Genomic DNA, 27,568 nt, shown 5'->3' on the forward strand with positions numbered 1-27,568 from the left:
TGGGAATCTAGCCACTGTCCTAACTCAACTGTCACTGAATTGAAGCCAGATTTTTCTCAACAAATCGCAACATTGTCAAACTACCATATTGTGAGGGTTGCAGCAATTCAAAGTGTATGGGGGTGAGGTGAAGTCCATTATTGTGAGGTCAGAGTCACGATTGATAGAGATTGTTTGTAGGTGAGTGACAGGGTGGATGGTATATTGAGCAGCGTGTAAGACTAGTAGTTCCATTCAGAGGATGTGATATTTGAAGCTGTACTACTAATCTTGTGAAGTTACTGAACTTTGTTTAATATTACCTTTAGATCTTTGAGGCAAGGCTGCTAATATTGACCATATATTATTGACCATATACGTTACCTGGCTCCACTGCCTTCAGAATGATAGTTCTGCCCCACTGTGACAGGACATTGCTTCTCATGTCCATTTCCTCCACCAAATCTTTCAGTGGGAAATAAGAGATGTTTGGCACAAGCTGTCTTTGTTCTTTTGTCAGCATGACTTTTCTTACAGCTTGGTCACTCTTTCCCCAGCAACTGGATAGGATAAATGGACAAGGAATTTTTCCCTGGGGTGGGGGAAGTCCAGAACTAGGGGGCATAAGTTTAGAGTGGGTAAAATTTTAAAGGGACCTAAGGGCAACATTTTCACACAGAGGGTGGTGGGTGCATGGAAAGAGGTGCCAGAGGAAGTGATGGAGGCTGGCACAATTACAACATTGAAAAGGCATCTGTATGTGTATATAAACAGGAAGGGTTTAGAGGGATATGGGCAAAGTACTGGCAAATGGGACTAGATTAGGTTAGGATATCTGGTTGGCATGGACAAGTTGGACTGAAGGGTCTTTTGCTGTGCTGTATATCTCTACGACTCACTCTCACTAAAACAAACTTCCCCTTTAAGGGATGATTTGTACATTTGCAACATTATTTATATAGTGACTCCACATTTAACTTTGCCCACTTGGCACTGTTTTGCTTTAAGTGGTTCAGAGCTGAAATGTTGTTGAACATCAGACTCGTTTTAATGTTGTTTACTTCACCTTCAACAACAAAACCTACAGACAAACAACAGAACACCAATGGGATCTCCGACATCAGGGTTCTTAGCAGAGGCAGTAATGCAAAGACTCCAACAAACAGCTCTGCCGATCATCTAACCCAAACTCTGGGTCCACTACGTGAATGACATATTTGTCAGCACTAAACGAAACAAATCAGAGGAAACCTTCAAGACCATCAATTATACCCTTACTGGCATAAAATTCACTAAAGGGGGGAACACAACAACAAAATGCCATTCCTAGATGTCACAGTAGAGTGAACAGCCAATGGGGACCTTCAAACAAGAGTCTACAGGAAAATAACACATGCGGACTAAATAATGAATTACAAAAACAATCATCCCAACACCCACAAACGGAGCTGCATTAGAACATTATTTCAACGAGTCACCACACACTGCAGCACACAGGAACTACGAAGAGCAGAGGAAAATCACCTATACAGTGTATTCAAAAAGAATAGTTACCCAAGTAACACAATCCGCTGATTTCTCAGCAACAAACCCAAACAAGTAGAAAAAACGCGTCCAGGAACCCTCGCCACTCTCCCCTACATCAAAGGCATCTCCGAAATGATTGCCAGACTACTCAGACCTCTGGGCATCATGGTGGGTTTGTGGACTACCAACACACTAAAACAGCAGCTAATGAACTTGAAAGACCCTATACAGACAACAAAGAAAACTAATGTAATTTACAAAATACCTTGCAAGAACTATAGCAAACACTATATTGGACAAACAGGCAGAAAACTAGCCACCAAGATACATGAACATCAGCTAGCCTCAAAAAGTCATGACCCACTCTCACTAGTATCTTTACATACAGGTGAGGAAGGACACTACTTTAACTGGGACAACACATCCATCCTAGGACAAGCCAAATAGAGACACACACAAGAATTCCTAGAAGCATAGCATTCTAGCCAGAACTCTATCAACAAACGCATTGGATCCTATTTACCACCCCCTGAGAAAAAGAACAGGAAATGATATCACCAACCCAAGGAAACCAAAGCATATAAATAAAAATCGGACCATACCACCAGTTCTTCACTGGAGGCTCACTGATGATGTTACCTAGTATGGTGACAAAACATCTGAAAACTAACCTTCCAGCTCAGCGGGCAAACTTACATCCAGAACCTCAACCTGAGCTACAATTCTTCTCAAAACTTGTTGTTTACTGTAGTACTTTACCCGATTTGTGTTATTTTTGCATGATCTCTCCCACTTTAGTGCTTGAGACTGTTGCCAGTATTTGACTTGCAGACTCTTTCTTTGCTGCACTATCACCTGACAGCACCCCCAACCCAGAGATCAGCTCATACACAGCAGATCCTCCCTGACAATGTGCTGTCCACTTCCACCCTTGGCCAGAACTGGGCTCACCAGCTCCACTTCCCAGGCAGAAACCAGAACCATAGCACTCCTGCAGCAGACTGTAGCTCACTGAATTGTGAAATAAAGCAGGGGAGCCAGCAAACTCCATCTGGATCCCCCATCTGGCCCCACCAGCCATGAACTGTTATAGGAACACTGCAGCCCAGATGGAGACAGGGGAATAAAACCACAGCCAAACCCTATCAGTCAGCCAGGAAGAGGAAGGCCAATGCTCTGTCGCCAGCCAGGAACAACAGCCTCACTAAGCACTGATGCAAAGGGATCAGTGAAGCAGCAGCAGCCAGCAAAAAAAAGGGATCCCGTGTTCCCTCAAAAATTCAAGCAGGTGCTTGCAATGGCCCCAACACGGAGCTTGGAGCCAGATGAGCAAAGGTCCTTTAGCACTGACTCTAGGCAGCCATGCCCAGGTTCCAAAGGGTCCACAGAGGTTACGAAAGTACAGTGGAATGTTACAGTTTATCTTTCATATTTTTAAATTTGTTGTATCTTAACAGTTATTTAATTACCAATGTAGAATTTTAGACATTTAATGTTCTGTTTTGCAACTTACCAGTAACAATGCATTTTTCTTTTCTCTGCTGTGGAAGTCTATATGGAACCTAGTTCCAATTTTAACATGACCAACATGAGACATTGCTAGAAAAGCTCAGCAAGTCTGGCAGCAACTGAGGAGAGAAAGCAGAGTTAATGTTTTGGGCCCAGTGACACTTCTTCAGTACACCTTCTTCACTGGATCAGAAACTTTAACTCTGCTTTCTCTCCACAGGTGCTCCCAGACCTGCTGAGCTTTTCTAGCAATTTCTGATTTTATTTCTGATTGCCAGCATATACAATTCTTTGGTTTTCAGTTTTAACATTGATTCCTTTATGTTTCACTTGAAGTTGCTTCAGTTCAACTTGTAATGATCAGGCATGCAAACATGACTCTAAGTGAGTACTTCTGATCATGTTGTATTGCTAACTCTTCAAATCAAAATTTGTCTATTTTAGTTTTGTTGATCTTGGATCTCTAACACATCATCTTAAACAAAAAAATGCTGATTATTAATTCTTACCAATGTTAGTTTTGAATGTCACAACTGCCACATTCATTTCATTCAATATTTCCACACTGAAATGATCAGCTTCTTGAGTTAATCCAGTAAAATTTTCAATCAGTAGACTTAGCATTTCGCATGTGGAACTTTTCGGAAGATTTCGTAGCACTACAGCTGATGATTGTATAGGATCTTCATTCTTATCTTCATGAAGTTTCCTCATTAATTGGTCATTCTCCACTGAATGAGCTTCTTGGTTCAACACTGCCTGAGCACCTTAACAAGATGAATTACAACATGAAAGCACAACAATTATGAACAATATCAAGTCTTTTACTGATTTACCCTCAGTTGACCATCATTTTGCTAATTTCTTGTCAATTTAAAAGGTGCAAATAGCCAACAAGTGCCAAAAATAAATGCACCCACAGTGATATGAGTAAGTTAGTTTCAGGATTTTCACACCGTGACAGTGTTTGAATGGTAATATAATTTCAAGTCAGGCTTGGATCAAAAATTAAAGGTGCTAGTGTTCACACGTACTGGTTGCCTCTGTATTCCTAAGTGAAAGATGTTGTGGAATTAGAAAATGTGGCCAGAGGAAGACTTCTTGATCTGAATGCTGCTAAGTACTTTGAGTGTTGCTAGGGCTGCCAGACAAGTGGAGAGCATTGTATCATGCCCTGGACATTCCAGGTAAATAGTGGACAACCTTTGGGTAGTCAGAAAGTGGTTACATGCTTCAGAATTCCTAGTTTCTGACCTGTTCTTGTTGCTATCATATTTTTATGGCCAGACTGTTTCAGTTTCAAGTCAATGGTAAGGCTCAGGATGTTGCAAATGTGGGATTCAGTGATAATAATGATACTGAATAGAGTCATGGAGTCATAGAGATGTACAGCATGGAAACAGACCCTTCGGTCCAACCCGTCCATGCTGACCAGATATCCCAACCCAATCTCGTCCCACCTGCCAGCACCCAGCCCATATCCCTCCAAACCCTTCCTATTCATATACCCATCCAAATGCCTCTTAAATGTTGCAATTGTACCAGCCTCCACCACATCCTCTGGCAGCTCATTCCATACACACACCACCCTCTGCATGAAAAAGTTGCCCCTTAGGTCTCTTTTATATCTTTCCCCTCTCACCCTAAACCTATGCCCTCTAGTTCTGGACTCCCTGACCCCAGGGAAAGGACTTTGCCTATTTATCCTATCCATGCACCTCATAATTTTGGAAACCACTATAAGGTCACCCCTCTGCCTCCGACACTCCAGGGAAAACAGCCCCAGCCTGTTCAGTCTCTCCCTGTAGCTCAGATCCTCCAACCCTGGCAACATCCTTGTAAATCTTTTCTGAACCCTTTCAAGTTTCACAGCATCTTTCTGATAGGAAGGAGACCAGAATTGCACACCATATTCCAACAGTGGCCTAACCAATGTCCTGTACAGCCGCAACATGACCTCCCAACTTCTGTACTCAATACTCTGACCAATAAAGGAAAGCATACCAAACGCCTTCTTCACTATCCTATCTACCTGCGACTCCACTTTCAAGGAGCTATGAACCTGCACTCCAAGGTCTCTTTGTTCAGCAACACACCCTAGGACCTTACCATTAAGTGTATAAGTCCTGTTAAGATTTGCTTTCCCAAAATGCAGCACCTCACATTTATCTGAATTAAACTCCATCTGCCACTTCTCAGTCCACTGGCCCATCTGGTCAAAATCCTGTTGAAATCTGAGGTGACCCTCTTTGCTGTCCACTACACCTCCAATTTTGGTGTCATCTGCAAACTTACTAACTGTACCTCTTATGCTCGCATCCAAATCATTTATGTAAATGACAAAAAGTAGAGGGCCCAGCACCGATCCTTGTGGCACTCCACTGGTCACAGGCCTCCAGTCTGAAAAACAACCTTGCAACACCACCCTCTGTCTTCTACCTTTGAGCCATTTCTGTATCCAAATGGCTAGTTCTCCTTGTATTCCATGAGATCTAACCTTGCTTATCAGTCTCCCATGGGGAACTTTGTCGAACGGAAGGGTAATGGTCAGATTCTCTCTTGTTGGAGATGGTCATTGCCTGGCACTTGTGTGATGTAAATTTTACTTGCCATTTATCAGGCCAAGCCTATATGTTTTCCAGATCTTGCTGCATTTGTACATAAGCATTTTGCAATTATCAGCAAATGGCACCACCTCTGACCTTATGGTGTAGGAAAGGTCAATGATAAAACAGCTACAGATGGTTGGACCTAACTTATCCCTGTAAGATCCTGCAGAGGCTCTCAGTTTTAGGGCTGAGATGAGTGGCCTCCAATAATCAAAATCCTCTTCCATTGCTAAATATGACTAAAACCAGAATAGAGCATTCCTGTTGGTTCACTTTGATTTCAGTTTTGCAAGGACTCCTACGTGCCACATTCCATCAGAGATCAAAGATAGTCACTGTCACCTCCCCTTCTCAATTCAGCTCTTTTGCTTTTATTTTTAAACTAAGGCTGTAATCATATAAGGCAGTGCAGGGGCTTAACAAAATCCAAATTGAACATCTGGTGAGCTAGTACCACGATATAGCACTGTTGATGACTGCTTCCACAGTTTGCTGATTGCTGTGAAGAGACTGATATGGTGGTAATTGTCTAGGTTGGGTTTATCCTTATTCTTGTGGACAGAACATATCTGACCAGTTTTCCACATTGTTGGGAAGATGCCAGTGTTGATATGTATGAAAAAACCTGACTGGGGATAGAGTTAATTCTGAAGCACAGGCCTTCAGTACTTCTATCAGAATGTCGTCAGGGCCCATGGCTGCTAAAGGTAGTATCTGGTGCCTTTAGCTGTTTCTTGATATCATGTGGAGAGAGGCAAATTAGCAGAGGGCTCATTTCTCACAAGGAAAGCAAGACAGATAATCCACTAGCTGAAGATGCTTGAAAACACGTCAGTCTTGTCTTTGGCAACAATATGGTGGACACCCCCATCACTGAGGATCAAGCTATTTGTGGAGCCCATCACCACCATTTTTGACAAAATATGTCAGGCCTGTAGAATATGGATCTGATCTGTTGGTTGAGAGATCACTTTGCTTTGTTTATCACATACTGCTTATGCTAGAAGTTCAGTTTCACCAGGCTGACATTTTATTTTTAAGTATATCTCATGTTTTCCTGCACTCTTTATTAAACCAGGGTTGATTGCCTGTCTTTATAGCAATGGGAGAATGAAGATTAACTTGGCAGGAGGTTAGACATTTTGGTTGAATCAAATTCAGTTGCTGCTATTAGCCCACATCACCTCATAGATGCCCAGTCATGAGTCACTAAAGCAGTCTGAAATCTATCCTATTCAGTATCATGGTGAAATCACACAACATAATGGATGATTTCCTCAATGTGAAAGTGGCAGTTGATCTCCACAAGGACTGTACAACAGATGTCCGTATTATTCTGTCATGGACAAATACATCTTGGTACAGGCAGATTGATAAGGACGAGGTTAAGTACACTTCTCCCTATTGATGGTTTCCTCCCTGCTGTCTCCACAGCCACAATTTAGCAGCTACATCCTTTAGAATTCAATCAGCTTGGTCAATAGTGAAGCTGCCAACCTTCTTTTAGTGATGAACATTGAAGCCCCTACTTAAAGTACATTTTAGATTAGATTAGATTTTTTTTTTAGATTATTAGATTACATTACAGTGTGGAAACAGGCCCTTCAGCCCAACAAGTCCACACCAACCCGCCGAAGCGCAACCCACCCATACCCCTACATTTACCCCTTACCTAACACTACGGGCAATTTAGCATGGCCAATTCACCTGACCTGCACATCTTTGGACTGTGGGAGGAAACTGGAGCACCCGGAGGAAACCCATGCGGACACGGGGAGAATGTGCAAACTCCACACAGTCAGTCGCCTGAGGCGGGAATTGAACCCGGGTCTCTGGCGCTGTGAGGCAACAGTGCTAACCACTGCCACCGTGCCGCCCATGCATTTTATGCCCTTGCATCCTGAGTGCTTCCTTCAACAGATGTTAAACATAGAGGTATACTGATTCATCACTTTGTTTTTAGTTGAAGAGGCAAGGAGCACAAATTGGGAACTGTGGACACCTATGTACTGTTGGGTGGCCCAGTTACAGGAAAGTCTTTGACAGCATGCCAATAGTGTTTCAGCAAAGGTGGGCTAGGAATAGCAGTGAGGGAGGGACAAACAACCTTTTGTATCCATTGAGTCTCACCATACACAATGTCACTGAATACAATGAGAGGTGTGCCTTCCAGTGAAATATTCAAAAGGCATGTTGCCAAACCAGTAAAGTTATCTTGCAGTTAAAGGCAATATACGAGTGTTTACATCATTAATTACCAAATCAGACAGCTTGTTCAAATCTGTCAACTTCTTTTAACAAGGCACTGGTGAATAAATCATTCAGAAAGTAATTTTATTGTATTATAATCAACATGGGCATCAGTAATTATTACTTCGTTTGAAATAAGATCTTTCAAACGGTAAGGCCTGAGAACCACTATTGTTAGCTTATCTAGTTGGGGAGACAAAACATGAAGTAGTTTTTAAAATATTATCTTTGAGTGCCCAAGATCGTCCCTTATATGTCAATAGAGCTTTCCGTTTCAGATGTTGACTGACCTGACCTGACTTCTACCATTTTCTACTTCTTAAAAAAAAGGAATGTGGCATTGTCATCCATTGCTTGAGAAGGTAGTGATAGAGTTGCTTTCTTGAGTTGCAGCAGTCCATCTGATAAAGGTACACCTATACTGCTGTTTTCAACAACGTTCCAGGTTTTTTTTAATCTAGCAACAGTGAAAACAATTGAAAATAATTTGTTCTGATACCAATTAAGCTCCATAGTCCAAATAGTTACTCTCTGATTCTGAAAAAAATAATGTTTTTTGTTAACATCAGTTCTCATTTGAACATTGACATTTGCAGGCAATTTTATTCCCAAGTTATTCAATACACTTTTAACAGAACTAGAAAAATTCCACAGATTTGTAAAACGGTTAAACAAATCTTGTAAACTTTGAACTAAGCTGTCCTATGACTTCGTCAGATGTGAAGGTCTTTGTTTTGCCACAAACATAAATTTCAATAGCTTTAGCTCAATATCAAAATGTAATTTTCATATCTCTCCTTTTTTGCTTTTGCTGGTAAGAGGAAAGCGATTATTTTATAATGTGGTAGTAATATGCTTGCAGTGATTGGTAAAAATTCAGCCCTCAGTTTTCCCTCACTTTTGCTCAGCATTTGAACCCGAATCTCCAGAATATTACCTGAGTCTCTGGATTAATATTCTAGCTATAATATCACATCCATCCTTTGCCACTAATCAGCTCATTTGACAAGCCCATCTACATCCTCTTGTAATCAGCAGGATCAAAAGCTGTCAGATTTTGAGGCTAATATTCACCTGAACCCTTTGCACAAAATATCAAGAAATAATTACTCCTCTTGTATTCAATTATTGCACCACAATCAATACACAGCTGGTACTCAACTTTTAATTAAAAATCTTTTTATTCTGTCACCATATTACAGTTGGCAGTATTTGGAAAAAATTGTTGAAATGTTCTAAACTTGAACAAATTCAGAAGTTTGAATCTGTGGCAACACTCAGAAGTGTGACAATGGTCCTGCAAGATCCAATGCATTTCTAAATCCCTAAATATATGTATAGCTTTCTTTATGCCAATGGGACAAAGATCTTCAAAAATATGTGAATTTTTCTAAGATGTGCATGAAACTTGGAGAAACTATATGAAAAGGAATTTAGCCCCTTGAGCCTGAATCACTGCTAAGATTCTGGATGAACAACTGATGCATGAAAACTGCAGTACAAGTTCAATATTCACTAAAATTACAATCAAATATAGTCAAAGGGTTTATAGAAAACAGGGAAGCATTGTCTTTTCATTCTGGTTTCTCCTGGGATTCTAATCTCAACCCCCAAAACTAAATCACCAATAAGATAGATTTATTACCACCTAATCAAAATGTCTTAAATTGATTTACTCTTCAGTATTTTCCTTCTACTTTCTGACTCAGTCACACAATTACACATATTCCATCTACATTCAATCAAACATACAGTCCACATACACCTGTTTGTTGAAAGATTGATTGTCTCCTGCCATAAAGTGTCAATAGGAGGAATAGGTTCCTTCCAATGCATCAACATTTTAACTTTTGAGAAGAAAGTTGGTGTACCTGTTTCTGTCTTGCGTAGTTTTCTTACAGTATCCAGGTCCTGTAAAATGTCAAATTTGTTTTTTTAAAAATCAAAATTATACTTAAAAAATCTAAATTATATTTTACAATTCATATGCCTTGACTAGTGTTCCTAACACATTCCTAAACACTGAATGCCAAATGAAAATCTGTGAAACAAAAATCATATTCCCACAAGAAACATGTAACAAGGTTGGATTAGTTTCCAGACTTGGTAACATTTTCATTAAAACCCTATCGTCAGCCTTGAACCTAACTGGTCCAAAAATCTTCTTTTACTACTTCCTCCTGCTTGTTGCTTCCAATTTGTCAGATTGGTTATTGCTTCTCTTCCTGCTCATAGTTTCCCATTCCCAATGCTCTCATTCCTTTGCCTGTTCTCTCAATCTCCCAGGTCTCTCTCATTCGCTGCACTTTGCTCACTCCCTCTCACTCACTTGTGTTTGTTGCTCCTAGCCTGATATCTCACTCACTCATATTCACTGCTTACTTTTCGTTTCCACTTATCCTGACCCCCTCACTCCTTCCTCTCACTACAGCTCTCTTTAGCTCACCCTCACAATGATGACTGCAGAGGGAGGTAGCAAGCAATTCAGCAAGTGGAAAGGACTAAGTGGGTGCAAGAGGGAGTCAATCAGCAAGGTAGTGAGTGGCAAGAAGTAAGGGTTCAGGTCGACGACAGCAAGTAATAGGCTGCAATGAGCAGGATGGTAAGTAGGAGGGAGAGTGAAGTGTGAAGCAAGAGGGTCAGAAGAGGCAACAAACAGGAGAGAATGAAAGGGTCATGAGAGGCAGCAAGCAGGAAGAAATGAGGAGGTCAGGAGAGCAGCAAGCAGAAACAAGTGAGTGGACGGCAAAGTGGTGTGTGTTTAAAATACACCACTGAATATGCTCATGTGACCAGTGGTATGCCACACGGCTCAGTGCTGGCTCCACTGCTTTTCGTCATAGTGATTTGGATGTGAACATAGGAGGTATTGTTAGTAAATTTGCAGATGACACCAAAATTGGAGGTATTGTGGACAGCAAAGAGGTTACAATGGGATCTTGATCAGATGGGGCAATGGGTTGTGCAGTGGCAGATGGAATTTAATTTAGATATATGTGAGGGGTTGCATTTTAGAAAGGCAAATCAGGGCAGGTTTTTTATATATGTAACTGTAAAGGTCCTGGGGAGTGTTGCTGAACAAAGAGATCTGAGAGTGCAGGTTCATATTTCCTTGAATTTGAGTTGCAGGGAGATAGGATAGTGAAGGAGATGTTTGGTATGCTTTCCTTTATTGGTCAGAGCATCGGGTATAGGGGTTGGGAGGCCATGTTGTGGCTGTACAGGTCATTGGTGAGGCCACTTTTAGAATACTGTGTGCAGTTCTGGTCTCCTTCCTATTGGTAGGATGTTTTGAAACCTGAAAGGGTTCAGAAAAGATTTACAAGCATGTTGCCAGGGTTGGAGGATTTGAGCTATAGGGAGAGGCTGAATAGGCTGGGGCTGTTTTCCCTGGAGCGCAGAGGCTGAGGGGTGATCTTCTCGTGGTTTATAAAATCATGAGGGGCATGGATAATGTAAATAGAGTGGGGGAGTCCAGAACTGGAAAGCATTGGTTTAGGATGAGCAGGGAAAAATTTAAAAAGGATCTAAATGGCAACTTCTTAACGCAGTGGGTAGTGCGTGTATGGAATGAGCAGCCAGAGAAAGTGGTGGAGGCTGATATAATTACAACATTTAAAAGGCATCAGGATAGGCATATGAATAGGAAGGGTTGAGAGGGATATGAGCCAAGTGCTGGCAAATGGGACAAGATACATTTAGGATATCTGGTCGGCATGGACGGGTTGGACTGGAGAGTCTGTTTCCGTGCTGTACATCTCTATGAATCTATAATTACAAAGCATTTTGTGTTTCATATGCCGTAACTGTGCTTACACAAAAATGGAACAGTGTGATTCTGTAAGCCCTGTTATTTATGAAACCTAATAATTTGAAAATAATTTGAAATAGATTACTAGAAGAACACAGAGATACCTGAACACATTAACTTACAGACTGTCTTGAAGCCAGTTGTGGTGTTGTGGCACAGTCCCCATCAGCATCTCCTAGAGATTTGACAGTTAAGCGAAGTTTTCCTCTCTTTTGCAAATCGATTTCATGTGACTCTTTCTCTAACACTCGACATCTTGCTGCAGAAAACATTCAGAAGAACACTGTAACATTGTATTAAGGCAGTATTGTCAAATACTGGCCTCTCAGTCACAAAAACAGAATTGTTGGAGAAACTCAGCTAATCAGACAGCACCTGTGCAGAGAAAACACAGTCAGTGTTTTGAGTCCAGCAACCCTTCATCAGTATGAGATGCTGCCAGATCTGTTGAGTTTCTCCAGTAATTTCCACTTTTGTCTAGATTTTAAACAACCGCAGTTCTTTTTTTAAATCATCACAGAATCCTTACATTGTGAAAGCAGGCCATTCAGCCCATCAAGTCCACACCAACCCTCCAAAAAGCATCTCATCCCAACCCACCCCACCCCACCCCACCCCCATCCTATCCATGTAACCCAGTATTTCCCATGGTTAATCCACCAACCTGCACATCCCTGCACACTATGGGGCAGTTTTCCCAGGCTGGAATCGAACCCAGGTACCTGGCACTGTGACACATCAGTGCTAACCACAGAGCCACCATCCTACTTGATTTTACTGTTCTTTCAGTGTGCAGTAATACAAAACAATAGAATGCAGATTGATTTACCACAAGTAAAGGTTTAAATATCAGCAATTCTATTGGATAAGTTGGCGTCTAAAGCCTATATGTTTTCAGATAGGCAGGAAACCACTTAACTGAAAATATATTTTTAGATTAGATTAGATTACTTACAGTGTGGAAACAGGCCCTTCGGCCCACCAAGTCCACACCGCCCCGCCGAAGCGCAATCCACCCATACCCTTACATTTACCCCTTATCTAACACTATGGGCAATTTAGCATGGGCAATTCACCTGACCTGCACATCTTTGGACTGTGGGAGGAAACCGGAGCACCCGGAGGAAACCCACGCAGACATGGGGAGAATGTGCAAACTCCACACAGTCCATCGCCTGAGGCGGGAATTGAACCCAGGTCTCTGGCGCTGTGAGGCAGCAGTGCTAACCACTGTGCCACCCACAGGTATAACACCCCCAATCAAACAAGGAGGGAGAAGCCAGGTATTATGCCTAAACATGGTGTCGGAAAATTAATTGCCACTGAGAGAAACATGGGATTCTCAGTCCTGCTAACTTCTATACTTGGATAAACTATTCCCCAATTCACTTCCACCTGAACGTTCAAATTACATAGTTAATCTTTGATGCCATTTGCAACATTTCTGCAGCTGCTGATTTAGTCAACTGCACTTTCCCGTCTGCCCTTGATGTCCTATTCCACAATAAAATCATGACAGTTGTTCACCTTGGCCATTCCCCTTATATTGCTATATGTCCCAGAATTCTAATGGACATGAAACAATATTGTAAACAACTCGCTTACCCATTTCCTTTCCTGACCTGTCTTGAACACTAAAAGTACTACTGGATTCTGCTCTCATCTTCTGAATCTACTCACTATTCCAATATCATGCTGGAATGCAAAGATAATCCCCAACTACTTTTCTCTATGACAAAAGATTTAAATACTTGTTAGAAGAGTCACTAGGGATTCACTGTGTAAACACAAGCTGATGCAGTCAGCTCACTTTACCTACAGATTTTTGTTTATCTCATCCTTGACTTTAAATAACAAGATTTTTTTTTCTCACTTCTAATCCACAGGGAACTATTCTAGAATCTAGGGAATGCTGCAAGGTGAAAAATCAATGTATTTGTTATCTCTGTAGACACCTTTTTAAAAATCAAACTGTTTGAGGCTAAAGGTCCAGGTGATTTGCAGGCTTTCACCTTTGTACTACTTCTCCATTACTATTTATTTACTTATCTAATTAACCTGCACCATGAAGGTGGACAGCACTTAAGGTAATTAAGGCCCAAATTAGGGTGAACTTGGTGGTCTTGCTGGCAATTTTACAACAGCAATGTGTCCCTCCCCATCACTATTTTAACAGGTGTGGACGCTCTATGGCAAGTTGTGGGGGTGGTCCTTGGAACTCTATGCTTCAATGATAGGGCTGCATGTAGTAAAGGTCATACTGTCAAAGCAACTAAAACTTACAGACTGAGATATTAAAGGATTAATTTGCTCTGCTGACCTGATGGAAATTGGATGTCCCGAGGCTGGGGTAGGATGTCTCTCTCTAACAGTTAGATTGGAAAGAATTTACATTCCCATCTCTTGCCATTCAGGGCCATTTACACAGCCTTTCCTAGTTATTCAGCATAAATGGATAACAGTATCATTCCCCTGTTCAGAAATCAGTAAGAACATTGCAGTTGGAATTTTGCAGATCCACTACAGATTTGACCATTAAGAGATGATTTACATTATATTGTTTCTGGAAATGATATGGTCACTACATTGTGTTTTGAGTAGCATATGACTGCAGGGGGAATGGCTTGGATTTACCTTGTAAGCATTACTGATTATGATGTAATGATTTTGTATAAAGGAAGGACTGTTTCCTTTGTTCAGAGAGAGATTCCTTAACATGGCTTTGCAAGCATTGTGAAGAGTGTTAAGGGTTTCTCCAGAAAGCTTTACTGTCCTGTGCTTAATCAAATTTTGTTTGTTCACAGAAGTTGGAGTGTTGCAGTTACATCAAGTGTGTAAGAATCTCAAGAAAAAAGAACCTAATAGGATGATTTCTTGTCTGCTCTTCAGGGTCTTACCAACTTTAATTCATAGCAGTTTTGGATTTCATGAGGATGACTCCATGTTGAGATTCTGTCATAGTCTCTTCCTTTTCTCTTACAGTGGGGTTCCCAAGATTATTGAGCTATCTGTTCCCTCTTGGGCCAGATTTTAATCCACCAATTCCAAGTCAAGAAATTTGTGGCTTGGGAGAGAGGCTTGCAAACTGTGTATTCCCATGCATCCACAGTCCTTGTCCATCTGACTGGAAGAATGTGGGTCTGGAAGGTGCTGTTAAAGGACTATTGGTGAGTTACTGCAGTGCATCTTGTAGAGGTTACACTTTGTTACCTCTGTGCTAGCAGTGGGGAAGTGAATGTTCAAAGCAGAGGGTAGAATGCTAATCGTAGCATGTTCTGGATATTGTAGGGCTTCTTGATCGTTGCTTGAAGTGCATCTATCCAGGACAATATTCCATTCTACTTCTGACTTGAGCTTTGCCAGATTGTGGACAGGCTTTAGCGAAATAGGAGATGATATCTTACTCCAAAATTTCAGTTTCTGTTCTGTTCTTATAGCTCCAGTATTTACATAGCCAGACCAATTCAGCTTCTGATCAATGATGACCTCCAGGATGGTGATAGTGGGAGAATGAGCATTGATAATGTCATTGAATGTCGAGGTGAGACTCTTTGAATTACTGCTGCTGGAGATGGTCACTGCATGGCCTTTGTGCAACAGGATTGTAAATTGCCGCATATCAGCTCAAACCTAACTGTTCTGCAGCTTACTACATGTGGACGTGGAATACTTCAATATCTGAAGATTTGTGAATGGTATTGAACACTAAAATAGGATTAAGGTTAGGGCTGCAAACTGGCTAGGTGCCAAAGATTTCTGGACATGAGGATTCAGGCTGTGGGATATAGGTAAATTAATGTTTCTTCTGCAGTTCTGTAATTCTGCAATTATAATTTCTGGTACAAAGTAAATGAACTCACATCAGTGTGTAATTGTTTTGGCCAAGAGCTGAGTCAACAAGAATGGAAACTATGTGGAGGAAATATATAATTGTTTTTGTATTAGCTAAAGTGGTATGCCAGCGTGAAACGTGATTGCAAAACAATGGTAGATATTATGGGCAAATAGATAAGATGTTGTGAGGGGATGAAGTTAGGCCAGATACGCCTGTACAAACATCTATTTCCCACTTTTCCAGAGACACAGGGACAAACCCCAATTAAAGAGGTCATAGGGATCAGAACGGCCTCCAGAGAGGCACAGATGGAGAGAATAGATAATGATGAAGAAAGAATATGCCTAACAATGACCTGCAGTGGGATGAGGTCAAACGGCCTTGTGAGGCCAGAATAAGCATTTTGTCACAGACAAGGCCGGAGATAAATGGGAGTAATGGAATCAGTCTTAGGGAAATGGAGGATGTAAACGGGGGGGAAACAATGAAATAAGAAAAAAAATGTAGGAACCAAATTATATAAATATCGAGAATTTGTTGAATTCGGTGTGTTTTGTCCCTGCTTTGTGGACATCACACCCGCTTGCAAGTGTAAAATAAATGACACTACTGATTCAGATCTTGTCTTGGACTGAAATTATTGAAGTGAATGAGCTTTGTTTCTCACAAGCCCACACTCTACTCACTGGTTCACCTTCAATGATTACTCTGACAGAACTATGGGATGGACTCCTGGGGGCTACATGTGGCCTCAGGACGGTCACTTGCTAAAGTTTGTTCTAATACTAATTCCTTTACACTGCTTAATCATAACAATTTTCTTTATTGCTCTTCATTGATTCAAAAAGCAAACTAATGATTAAGGTATAGAGATTTCAGCATGGGTGGGAATCCAAGAAGGCGGCGACCCAGCAAGTCTGAGTCTATAGTGCTCTTCCCAAGACTTGGGTAAAGTGGGTCACCCACCCCCATCACACTCACCAAATCATTCATAATAGCTGTTTAATTTAATTAGTTGCTTAGTATTACATTTAAACAGTCTAATATTTAGCAAAAATGACCAAAGGGAAGGGAGCCCGCAGCTCTCAGCAAGCAGGAACCCCTCCCCCACCCTCTCCAGTAACAAGCCTTGTGGAGATGATCTCCAAGCTGGATACGAAGATCGACGCTTTTATCGAGGAGTCCCGAAATCGATGGGACTCACTCTCGGCCACGCTGCAGAAGCACGACCGAGACATTAAAGAAATCGAGTGCCGAGTCGGAGGGGCGGAGCTAAAGGCTGCGACCTCCGAAACTACAGCGCAATCGGCTGTGGATCGGGTCCGGACTCTCAAACAGCGAGTCCGGACCTTAGAGAAGTACATTGACGACCTCGATAATCGAGGTCGCCGAAAAAATATTCGTTTGCTGAGCCTTCCCGAACGGGCTTACAGCATTCCTCCAGCAGTGGCTGCCACAGCTTTTAAATCTGGAGGCTGGATCAGGCCAGGTAAGGGTAGAATGGGCCTACCGGGTCGCAATACGTGGGCCCAGCTCGAACCAGCGCCCACACCCGGTCCTGTTCCGGCTGCAGAGCTACAAGGAGAGGCAGATACTCCTAGAAGCCTCTAGAAATCTTGGAAAAGACCCCCAAGCTATGATCTATAAAGGATCCAAGATCATGTTATTCCAGGACTTTTCCCCAGCTCTGGTCTGAAAGAGGAAGGCATTTGACGAGGCGAAGAAGCGATTAAGGGACTTAAATATTCAGTACTCCTTACGCTACCCAGCGACGCTACGCTTTAACCATGAAGGATCCGTGTATAACTTTGGATCGCCAGAAAAGGCTAAGGAATTCTTGGACTCTCTTAGATAAACTGTAAGACATAATGGATGTTGGTTTGCCTTTCCCCCTGCTTTGGTTTATATTCCCCCTTTTTTTTTCTTACTTTACTGATTAATATTATCATGGGGGGTGGGGAGAGGGATTTGATTTTCTCGCCCCCCTTGGGGTTGTTTTCTTTTATTATTTTATGTATATATGTGGGATGTATGTATATGTGTGTGTATATATAATATATATAAATATATATAAGCTGGGGGGTTTGGTTAATGTTGGTGGGGGGAGGTGGTTACCTTATTCAATCTTACCTCTGTCTTTAGGAGCGGGGTTGTTTCTCCCTTGTTATTTTGTATTAGTATATTTAATTATTTGTTGAGGTTGTAATTTTATAGTTAAAATGTTTATATATGGTATTAACATTACCAAATATATCCAGGTGTTGGTATGGGTGGGAGTAGGGTGTTCACTGTTAAGGAGAAAGTGAGGTCTGCAGATGCTGGAGATCAGAGCTGGAAATGTGTTGCTGGAAAAGCGCAGCAGGTCAGGCAGCATCCAGGGAACAGGAGAATCGACGTTTCGGGCATAAGCCCTTCTTCAGGAAGGGAACAGGAGAATCGACGTTTCGGGCATAAGCCCTTCTTCAGGAATGGGGGACAGGAGAATCGACGTTTCGGGCATAAGCCCTTCTTCAGGAATGGGGGACAGGAGAATCGACGTTTCGGGCATAAGCCCTTCTTCAGGAATGGGGGAACAGGAGAATCGACGTTTTGGGCATAAGCCCTTCTTCAGGAAGGGCTTATGCCCGAAACGTCGATTCTCCTGTTCCCTGGATGCTGCCTGACCTGCTGCGCTTTTCCAGCAACACATTTCCAGCTCTGATCTCCAGCATTTGCAGACCTCACTTTCTCCTCAAAGATTTCAACCTACTGCGAATCCTCTTACAAGGATGCCTTCCTTGAAGAAGCTCTCTTCCTCCCTCTACAAAGATTTCAGTGAGTCCCTCTCTCACTGCACCCCCCAGGTCATCTCCTCTGCACAGAAGCTCTTCAGCCACATTCTCAAACAGACTCGCTACCACAGCCATATTTCCTTCCTCAGCACCTGCCTACGGAACCGACTTATCCCGCACGGACTCCGGACTACGTTCCGACCAACAAAACTTGGACCCAACCAGGACAACCAGTACCTACAACAAATCCGAAGCCTCCAGCAACAGACCTCCCTCCGGATCCTCCGCTCCACGCTTGCAGCCATGCGCCGCTACCTACATTCCCTGCAACTCGACCTACCCCAGCTCAGGACACATTCCTGAAGAAGGGCTTATGCCCGAAATGTCAATTCTCCTGTTCCCTGGATGCTGCCTGACCTGCTGCGCCTTTCCAGCAACACATTTCCAGCGCTGTTCACTGTTAACTCTAGCTTTGTATTATATCTAAATTCTCCTCATTTTATTGAGGAGTGCCTGGGTCAAGGGTGGGGCATTGGTTGGGAGAGGATATGATGGACTTTTGGAGAGGAAGTGACACCCCCTGGGAACAAGGGGGAAAATCTCCACTTAGATACGTTTTATTTTTTTTTATTTAGAAAAGTTTTTTATTGTATTGGTGTGAGTGTATTAGAGAGGCTTTATTTTCATAAATTTTATATGCTCTATGCTTGGGATGTTCTGGATAGGGTTTCCCCTCCCGAGGGGTCTTGGATTTGCCCAGATGATTATGGTTGATCAGTCGGTTAAGTGTTGTACCTGGAATATCAAGGGGAGTAATTCACTAGTCAAAAGGAAGAAAATATTATCAAATCTTAAGAAGGAAAGAGTTGATATAGCTCTCCTACAGAGACACACCTGTTGGATAAAGAACACTTGAAATTACGACAGGGTGGATTTGATCAGGCCTTTTTTTTCTTCTTTTAGCTCAAAAAGCAGGGGAGTTGTTATTCTTGTTCGGAAGAATTTCCCTTTCAAAATCCTAAAGCAAATAAAAGATGAATCTGGACGATATATTTTGATTAAAGCCCTCATAAATGGAGAGGAATATGGGATTTTAAATTTGTACTGCCCCCAGGCACACCCCTTTAAATTTATAACGGAAGCATTTTCAAAATTGATGGCTTTTGGTGCCTGTCATACAATTATAGGGGGAGACTTTAATTGTATTATGGATCCGGAAATAGATAGGATTTCTAAGAGTACTGCAGGAGTATCTCCCAGATCTAGACAATTGATGGATCTGAACAAAGAATTAGGATTAGTAGATGTATGGAGATGTCTTCATCCACAGGGCAGAGATTTTTCTTTCTACTCCAATCCACATAAATGTCATACTAGAATTGATATGTTTTTTGCCCCCTCGATTTTTTAAAATTCTATATCATCCTGTAAAATAGGTAGTATAGCAATTTCCGACCACGCTGCTGTATATATGGAAACTAAGGCAAGGAACAATGGGACATCCCCTCGGCATTGGCATATGGACCCCTTCCTAATGAAAGATAGTAAATTTGTAAAGTACTTCTCTCAAGAATTTAAAACTTTTTTAGAAATTAATTCAGGTACAGCTAGCAACCCATCAATGATGTGGGAGACCATCAAAGCTTACACGCGAGGTTTGATCATCTCCTACTCAGCGACCCAGAAGAAATTGAAGAAAGAACAACAGCGTCTGCTTGAAGCTCGCTTAAAAGCAGCTGAAACAGCATACACTGATAGACCTTCTATTATTAAATTGCAAAGGATTACGGCTCTTAGGACAGCTCTAAACACTACGCTTACTCAAATGGCTAAGAGAGAAATATTATTTGCAAAACAAAGGTTATATGAATATGGCGACAAACTGGGTAGATACTTAGCATTTCTTGCAAAGAGAAAAAAGGCCTCTCAGGTTATTACATCTATCAAAGAAAGTACGGGCATTCTGACTCATGATCATAAAAAGATTAATGCGATCTTTAGAGAATTTTATTCTCAGTTATATAAATCACAGGATTGTGAAGATAGGACGAGGAGGATGCAGTCATTTTTTTAAAATTTGACCTTTCCAGGCCTAACTCCTGAACAGGTATCGGTCCTAAATGCTCCTCTTACACTCCAAGAAATACTTGATGCAATTAGGCAACTTCAGAGTGGTAAGGCAACGGGCCCAGATGATTTTCAAGCTGAATTCTATAAAAAATTTACAGAAATATTGGCTGGTCCACTTATGGACATGTATAACTATGCATATAGTCAGGGCTGTCTCCCGCCTTCGCTGAAAGAGGCAAATATCTCTCTTATCCTTAAAAAAGGAAAGGATCCAGAAGATTGTACATCATATAGACCAATATCCTTGCTAAATGTAAATTTTAAAATCCTTTCTAAAACGTTAGCACTGAGACTAGAAAGGGTACTGCTACATATTATAAAGGAGGGTCAGACAGGGTTTATTAAGGGCCGTAGATCATCCAATAATATTAGAAGGGTTTTGAATATGATTCAAGCCTGCCATCAGGGAAAGATACCAGGAGTAGTAGTTTCATTAGACGCGGAAAAGGCATTTGATAGGGTTGAATGGTCATATTTGTTTTACACATTGGAAAGGTTTGGCCTTGGACAGGTGTTTACCAAATGGGTCTCAACATTGTATAGTGATCCCAAAGCAGTTGTGGTTACCAATAGATTAGGTTCGGATAGCTTCAGTGTGGGTAGGGGCTGCCGTCAGGGATGTCCCTCTCGCCATTGTTATTTATGCTAATAATTGAATCACTAGCAGAAGCTATACGAGCTGATCCTAATATAACGGCTCAGAGGATTGGTACAGGTAAACATAAAATTACCCTTTATGCAGATGATGTTCTTCTATTTCTCAGTAATCCTCTGATGTCCGTACCTCGCCTAATCCAAGTTATTAATACATTTAGCGCATTCTCAGGCTATAAAATTAATTTTTCAAAATCGGAGGCTATGCCAATGGGTGGCCTTGCTATGACACCCCACTTAGTGGACGGATCCCTTTTTCCCTTTCGTTGGTCCCTGGAGGGCTTCTTATATTTAGGCATTTTTATTACTCCAGTATTTGGTCAGTTGTATAAGGCTAATTTTGTGCATTTACTGGAAAGGATAAGACAGGAACTCCAGCGATGGGGAGACCTTCCAATTTCCTGGTTGGGTAGAATAGCACTAATCAAAATGAATGTCCTGCCCTGTCTCCTATATCCTATGAGAATGCTTCCGGTGATGCTGCCGAGGATGGCTCTACGTAAATTATATGGCTGGCTGGGTTCCTTTATTTGGAATCATAGATGGCCCCTCATTAAGCTGAAGAAGCTACAGCTTCCACAGGCAAGGGGTGGATTGGACTTCCCAGATTTTAGGAAATATCAATTAAGTTCCCTATTAAGTTACATAGCGGATTGGGTCTTGTCTGATCGGACATTGAGGCCTCTCAAGTAAAATACCCACTTATTAATCTTTTATTTTCAGACAAGAGGAAAATCATTACAGATCACTGTAAAAACCCTATAATATTAAACACAATTAAGGCTTGGAATATAATGCGGCAAAATGAGGGCAATTCACATAAAACATCCCCCTATGCACCGATAGTGGGAGCATGGGGATTCCAACCGGGGTTTACAGATGCCACTTTTAAACTCTGGAGATCCAGGGGTATCTCATGTCTAGGGGACCTATTTAAGGATGGGGTCCTGATGTTTTTTGAACAGCTGCGTCAGAAATTCGGATTACCTAATGGAGACCTCTTTCGATACTTCCAAATTCGAGATTATATACAGAAGAAGACTACGTTATTAGATGGTCTTTATAAATCAGATAGAGAATGTAGTGTCCTACGACCAGTGGGGGTATCTTCCGTCAGTACTATTTATCATTTACTACATGATGAAGTATCGGGAGATATGGATAATCTGCTTAAAACATGGGATCAAGATTTGGGACTAGAAATCTCTATAGAAACGTGGAATGATATTTGGGAAAACGCTAGAAGAATTACTATCTGTAACAGAACCCAGCTGAAGATATTTCATAGGGCCCATATAGCACCGGTTCGACTGGCAAAATTTAAGGCAGGAGCATCTCCAATGTGTCCCAAATGCAAAATGGAGGTGGGCACTCTTGTACATTGCCTATGGACCTGTCATAAGATCCGTAGATATTGGACTAAAGTAGCAAGTACCCTGACAGAAATTTTAGGAACGGAAATTAAAGTGGACCCTTTTTCTCTCCTTTTGGGCTTTTCGAACTTTCCCTCCCTGGACACGTACGGGAAGAGACTATTTTCTATTCTCTCTTTCTGTGCAAGGAAAAATATTTTGGTGAACTAGGTGGCTGAGGGCCCCCCTGGACTTTCAAATTGGCACAGATTAATTATGGAATGTATTCCCCTTGACTTCCTTACAAATATGGTGCACCGAAAGACCGAATTATTTTATAAAATATGGCAGCCCTTTTTGAATTATATAAATACAGATATCTCGGCTATCCTAACAAGGGCTTTTATTTAATTGGGATTACAAACCTGGCTGGTCTGGGGCCCCTTAGGAGAGGAATCCCGCATGAATACGGGTTTTATTACATCTGATATTAACACATTCCGAGCATGTAAGAGACTTAAATATACACTCTGGTTAGCTGTAGGTTAGATTAGTAGATAGTTGAGTTTTGTTTTTTTTTCTGTTTCGTTTTTTTTTTATTCTTAAATTTTGGCTATTGTATATTTGATTTAATTGTATATCAATGTTTGTATTTGAGAGTTTTGTTTATTTTTGTAAACTTGTAAAAATGTTAAATGTCTAATAAAAATATCTAAAAAAAACGATTTCAGCATAAATGTTTCTAGTTAATCATGAAAACTAGCGAGGTGGTTGCTGGGCCCCTTGTGGCAACGTTTGGATCATTGATAGTCACAAGGTGAGGTGCCAAAAAACTAACATGGTGTCACTCCTTAAGAAAGGTGGTAAGGAAAAAGCCAAGGAACTATAGACCAGTGAGCCTGACATCGGTGGTTGGCAAGTTGTTGGAGGGAATCCTGTGGGACAAGATTTACATGTATTTTGGAAGGCAAATATAGTCAACATGGCTTTGTGTGTGGAAAATCATGTCTCACTAACTTGAATGAGTTTTTTGAAGAAGTATTGAAGAGGATTAATGAGGACAGAGCAGTGGATGTGATATCCGTAGACTTCAGTAAGGCATTCGACAAGGTTCCTCATGGTAGACTGGTCACCAAGATTAGACCAAGTGGAATACAAGGAGAACTAGCCACTTAGATGTAGAACTGCTTGAAAGTAGAAGACGGAGAATGGTGGGGTTGCTTTTCAGATTGGAGGCCTGTGACCAGTGGTGTGCCACAAGGATCGGTGCTGGGTTCACTGCTTTTCTTCATTTATATAAATGATTTGGATATGAACAAAGGACATATAGTCAGCAAGTTTGCAGATGATACCAAACTTGGAGGTGCAGTGGACAGCGAAGAAGGTTACCTCAGAGTATAATGGGATCTTGATCAAATAGGCTAATGGGCCAAGGAGTAGCAGACGGAGTATAATTTAAATAAATGTTAGGTGCTGCATTTTGGAAAGGCAAATAGGACAGAACTTATACCTTAATGGTAAGTCCTTGGGAGAGTTACTGAACAAAGAGACCTTGGAGTGCAGGTTCAGAGTTCCTTGAAAGTGGAGCCGCAAGTAGGTAGGTTAGTGAAGAAGGCGTTTGGTATGGTTTCCTTTATTGGTCAGAGCATCAAGTATATGGGCTAGGAGGTCATGTTGTAGCTGTACAGGGCCTAGGTTAGGCCTCTTTTGGAATCTTGTATGCAATTCTGGTCTCTGTCCTATAAGAAGATGTAGTGAAACTTGAAAGGGTTCAGAAAAGATTTAAAAGGATGTTGCCAGGGTTGGAGGATTTGAGTATAGGGAGGCTGGGGCTGTTTTCCCTGGAGTGTTGGAGGCTTGGGGCGACCTTATAGAGGTTTATAAAATCATGAGGGGCATGGATAGGGTAAATAGACAAGGTCTTTTCCCTGGAGTGGGGGAGTCCAGAACTAGTGGGAATAGGTTTCAGGTGAGGAGAAATATATTAAAAGGGACCTAAGGGGCAACATTTTCACACAGTGGGTGGTGTGTGTATAGAATGAGCTGTTAGAGGAAGTGATGGAGGCTGGTAAAATACAACATTTAAAAGGCATCCAGATGGTTCCATGATTAGGAAGGGTTTAGAGGGACATGGACCAAGTGGTGGCAAATGGGACAGATTTATTTAGGATATCTGGTTGGCATGGATGAGTTGGACTGAAGGTTTTTTTTTGCACTGTTACATCTCTGTAACTCCACGATATTCACTTCAACAAAGGTATCAACTCTACTGGAATTAATTATTGGACTAATTATTGAATTTGAAGTGAACTAAATTTGTTCTATTTGAAAGACTTTTTCTGTGCAATGTCTTTTTTCAAAAATGTTAGCAGAGTTTAAGCAAAATTATAACTACTGTCAATCCATGTAAGATTCTGTAAATCCCACTTTAGAAATAGAACCAGTCTGACTCAAGGTTGGGACACAGACAGACTTTAACCTTGTACCTTTAATGCACTGTCTGAGCTGAGATGGCACCTTTATTAGAAAACCTGAAGTTACCTTGAGAAGGTAACTTAAAAGAAGTTCTGGGATTTACATATTAAAGAATCAAAACTAGCAAACCCATTCTAAAAGATGAAAGACTCAATCTAAATTTGTTTAATATATAATTTCTGCTGCATGACAATGTAATCCTTTTGCTGTAAATTTTGTCTTATGGTCCTGTTTCACAACCACTTGATGAAGAAGCAGCACTTCGAAAGCTAGTACTTCCAAATAAACCTGTTGGACTATCACCTAGTGTTGTGTGACTTTTAACTTTGTCCACCCCAGTCCAACACCAGCTCCTCCAAATCATCTCTTTTTGGAGGTTCTGATTTCCTGTTTCTCCTATTGAGCTAATGTCACTAAACTGCTTGATGCATCACTAATAGCTATTTCTAGGCACTGTGTTACCCTATAAAGGATCCAACTTATTAAATTCCAGAAACTGATGGCTGTCTGAAGGATTCAGATGTTTTGCTTGAAAATGGCTCTTGAATGGGAAAGTCCAGTATACTTAGAGTAAAAATTTAATAAAATGCTAAATATCTAGCTTCGACTTCCTGGCTATTTGCTCCTAACAACTATAATAGATTTTGCAATCATTGGAGTCACTGCAGAAAAGTTTCAAAAAAATGCTCCTAACCAATTTTAGAAACCAGCACTATTTCTTGAGACTCTCAACTAGTGTCTTAAAAGACAAGATGTTGCCTCAACATCAGGTTTTTTGATTATCTTTCTCCAATGCCTATGATACACTCACAAAAAAAATGGAGCACTGGAAATCTGAACTTGAAATCGAGGTGTTAGAAATACAGCACAGGTCTATCAGCATCTGTGGAAAAATAGTCGTATTGGACTCAAACATTAGGAAGAACCTTCTGTTCCTGGGGCTGGCAAGATTAAATGTTAAAAATCACACACCAGGTTATAGTCCAACAGGTTTAATTGGAAGCACTAGCTTTCGGAGCGGCGCTTCCAATTAAACCTGTTGGACTATAACCTGGTGTTGTGATTTTTGACTTTGTACACCCCAGTCCAACACCGGCACCTCCAAATCAAGAATAAATGTGGGAGTATATTTTGTAAGGAAGAGTAGTGACAAATTCTATTTTCTCATCTCCACCACAAGTAAATGCTGTGGTTCTGTTCGCCGAGCTGGAAGTTTTTGTTGCAAACGTTTCGTCCCCTGTCTAGGTGACATCCTCGGTGCTTGGGAGCCTCCTGTGAAGCGCTTCTGTGGTGTTTTCTCCGCATTTATAGTGGCCTGTCCCTGCCGCTTCCGGTTGTCAGTTCCAGCTGACAACCGGAAGCGGCAGGGACAGGCCACTATACATGCCGGAGGAAACACCACAGAAGCGCTTCACAGGAGGCTCCCAAGCACTGAGGATGTCACCTAGACAGGGGACGAAACGTTTGCAACAAAAACTTCCAGCTCGGCGAACAGAACCACAGCAACGAGCACCCGAGCTACAAATCTTCTCACAAACTTTGACCACAAGTAAATGTCAATCTTCACGCCCTACTGCCAATCAAGACCCTGAAGTGGCCAATTAGGGAGTCCAATGCTCTCACCCGGCAGGCAAAGCTCCAACAAAATTCCACACGTTAATTCTGCCTCTTTCTCTATTGCTGCTGCTAACTATTTTCGCTTCGGACATCTATCATCCAAGTTTCTTTTTGCTGCTGTTATCGAACGGTGTTAAGATCTCAGGCCGCTAAACAGGGCCATTTATTTCCCCACAAATATTGACCGCATAATTCTGTTTTTCCCTCTGTGTGTTTGAGTCACGCACCCTGGCCACTTTCGGGGTTTCCTGAAATGAGACCCCCCCCCCAATAGAGAGTGATCTATCGCCAACGAGTGAATTTCTAACACAAACGCTGCATTTATAGAGTCCCGTGTAACTGTGAATTTTATCGAATTGTGCTTGTAAGTGGGAACTTTCAACATCAAAGAAACTCACGCACTTTCCGGGGAGGCGAAACAGACTATTGCTTGCTTTGCTGACAGATCCTCATATTCCACTACGCAGTCTCCGCCGTTCGATTTTTTTCGACTTTGGAAATAAAGCTGAAGTTTAGTTTTCAAAACTTTAGCGACGTCTGGACCCCAGTCCCCTTCTACCAGGACGGGATAGAGATAGTCAGTACTTGCCGCCATCGCTCACAGGAGAATGGCAACACTGAGATATTACAATCGCTTTCACTTTCGTTTCTCGTCAAACGAAACTTTAGTTAAGTGATTTGAAGAAAATGACTATTTACACTTTTTTTTAAAAATGACATTTCTAAAATTACGTTCCACAATGCTTTTTCTCCCTTTTAAAATATATATGGCTTGCAAATTCCCTAAGTTTTCGCTCTAAATTTTAATCTTCGCAATTACTTCCTGTTGAAGACTAAAGATAGGTTTTCAGCCGATGTGCTCTTTAATCACACAGTACTTTTATAACAGTTCCAAGTTTACATCCAATACTTGGCATGACCTCACACTGTCTGCTCAAGATCATAAAACCAAGTAAGGATTGTGTAAAAGTAATGTCTAATGGTTTACGTGTCAATTTCCGTGTGTGGGCTAGCCATTCCACCCGAAAACGATGTCCCTTTTTTCCCCA

The 27,568-nt window shown here is 41.4% G+C and overlaps 1 protein-coding gene across 1 annotated transcript in view; it reads right to left on the reverse strand.

Annotated features, from left to right (window-relative positions):
* Positions 1 to 27,135, reverse strand: part of LOC122551674 (protein mono-ADP-ribosyltransferase PARP14-like) — a 74,217-nt gene extending 47,082 nt beyond the window's left edge. The window contains exons 1-4 of the mRNA XM_043693978.2: positions 26,922 to 27,135; positions 11,808 to 11,944; positions 9,746 to 9,785; positions 3,525 to 3,782 (exon numbers count right to left, since the gene is read on the reverse strand). Coding sequence (XP_043549913.2) covers positions 3,525 to 3,782; positions 9,746 to 9,785; positions 11,808 to 11,944; positions 26,922 to 27,114 — 628 coding nt within the window. The 5' untranslated portion in view covers positions 27,115 to 27,135. The remainder of the gene's footprint in view (positions 1 to 3,524; positions 3,783 to 9,745; positions 9,786 to 11,807; positions 11,945 to 26,921) is intronic.
* Positions 27,136 to 27,568: the final 433 nt, after the last annotated feature.

This window comes from Chiloscyllium plagiosum, unplaced genomic scaffold (genome assembly GCF_037043375.1).
Source record: "Chiloscyllium plagiosum isolate Xiang-an unplaced genomic scaffold, Cpla_swu_hap1 HiC_scaffold_7, whole genome shotgun sequence".
Taxonomy (NCBI): Eukaryota; Metazoa; Chordata; class Chondrichthyes; order Orectolobiformes; family Hemiscylliidae; genus Chiloscyllium; species Chiloscyllium plagiosum.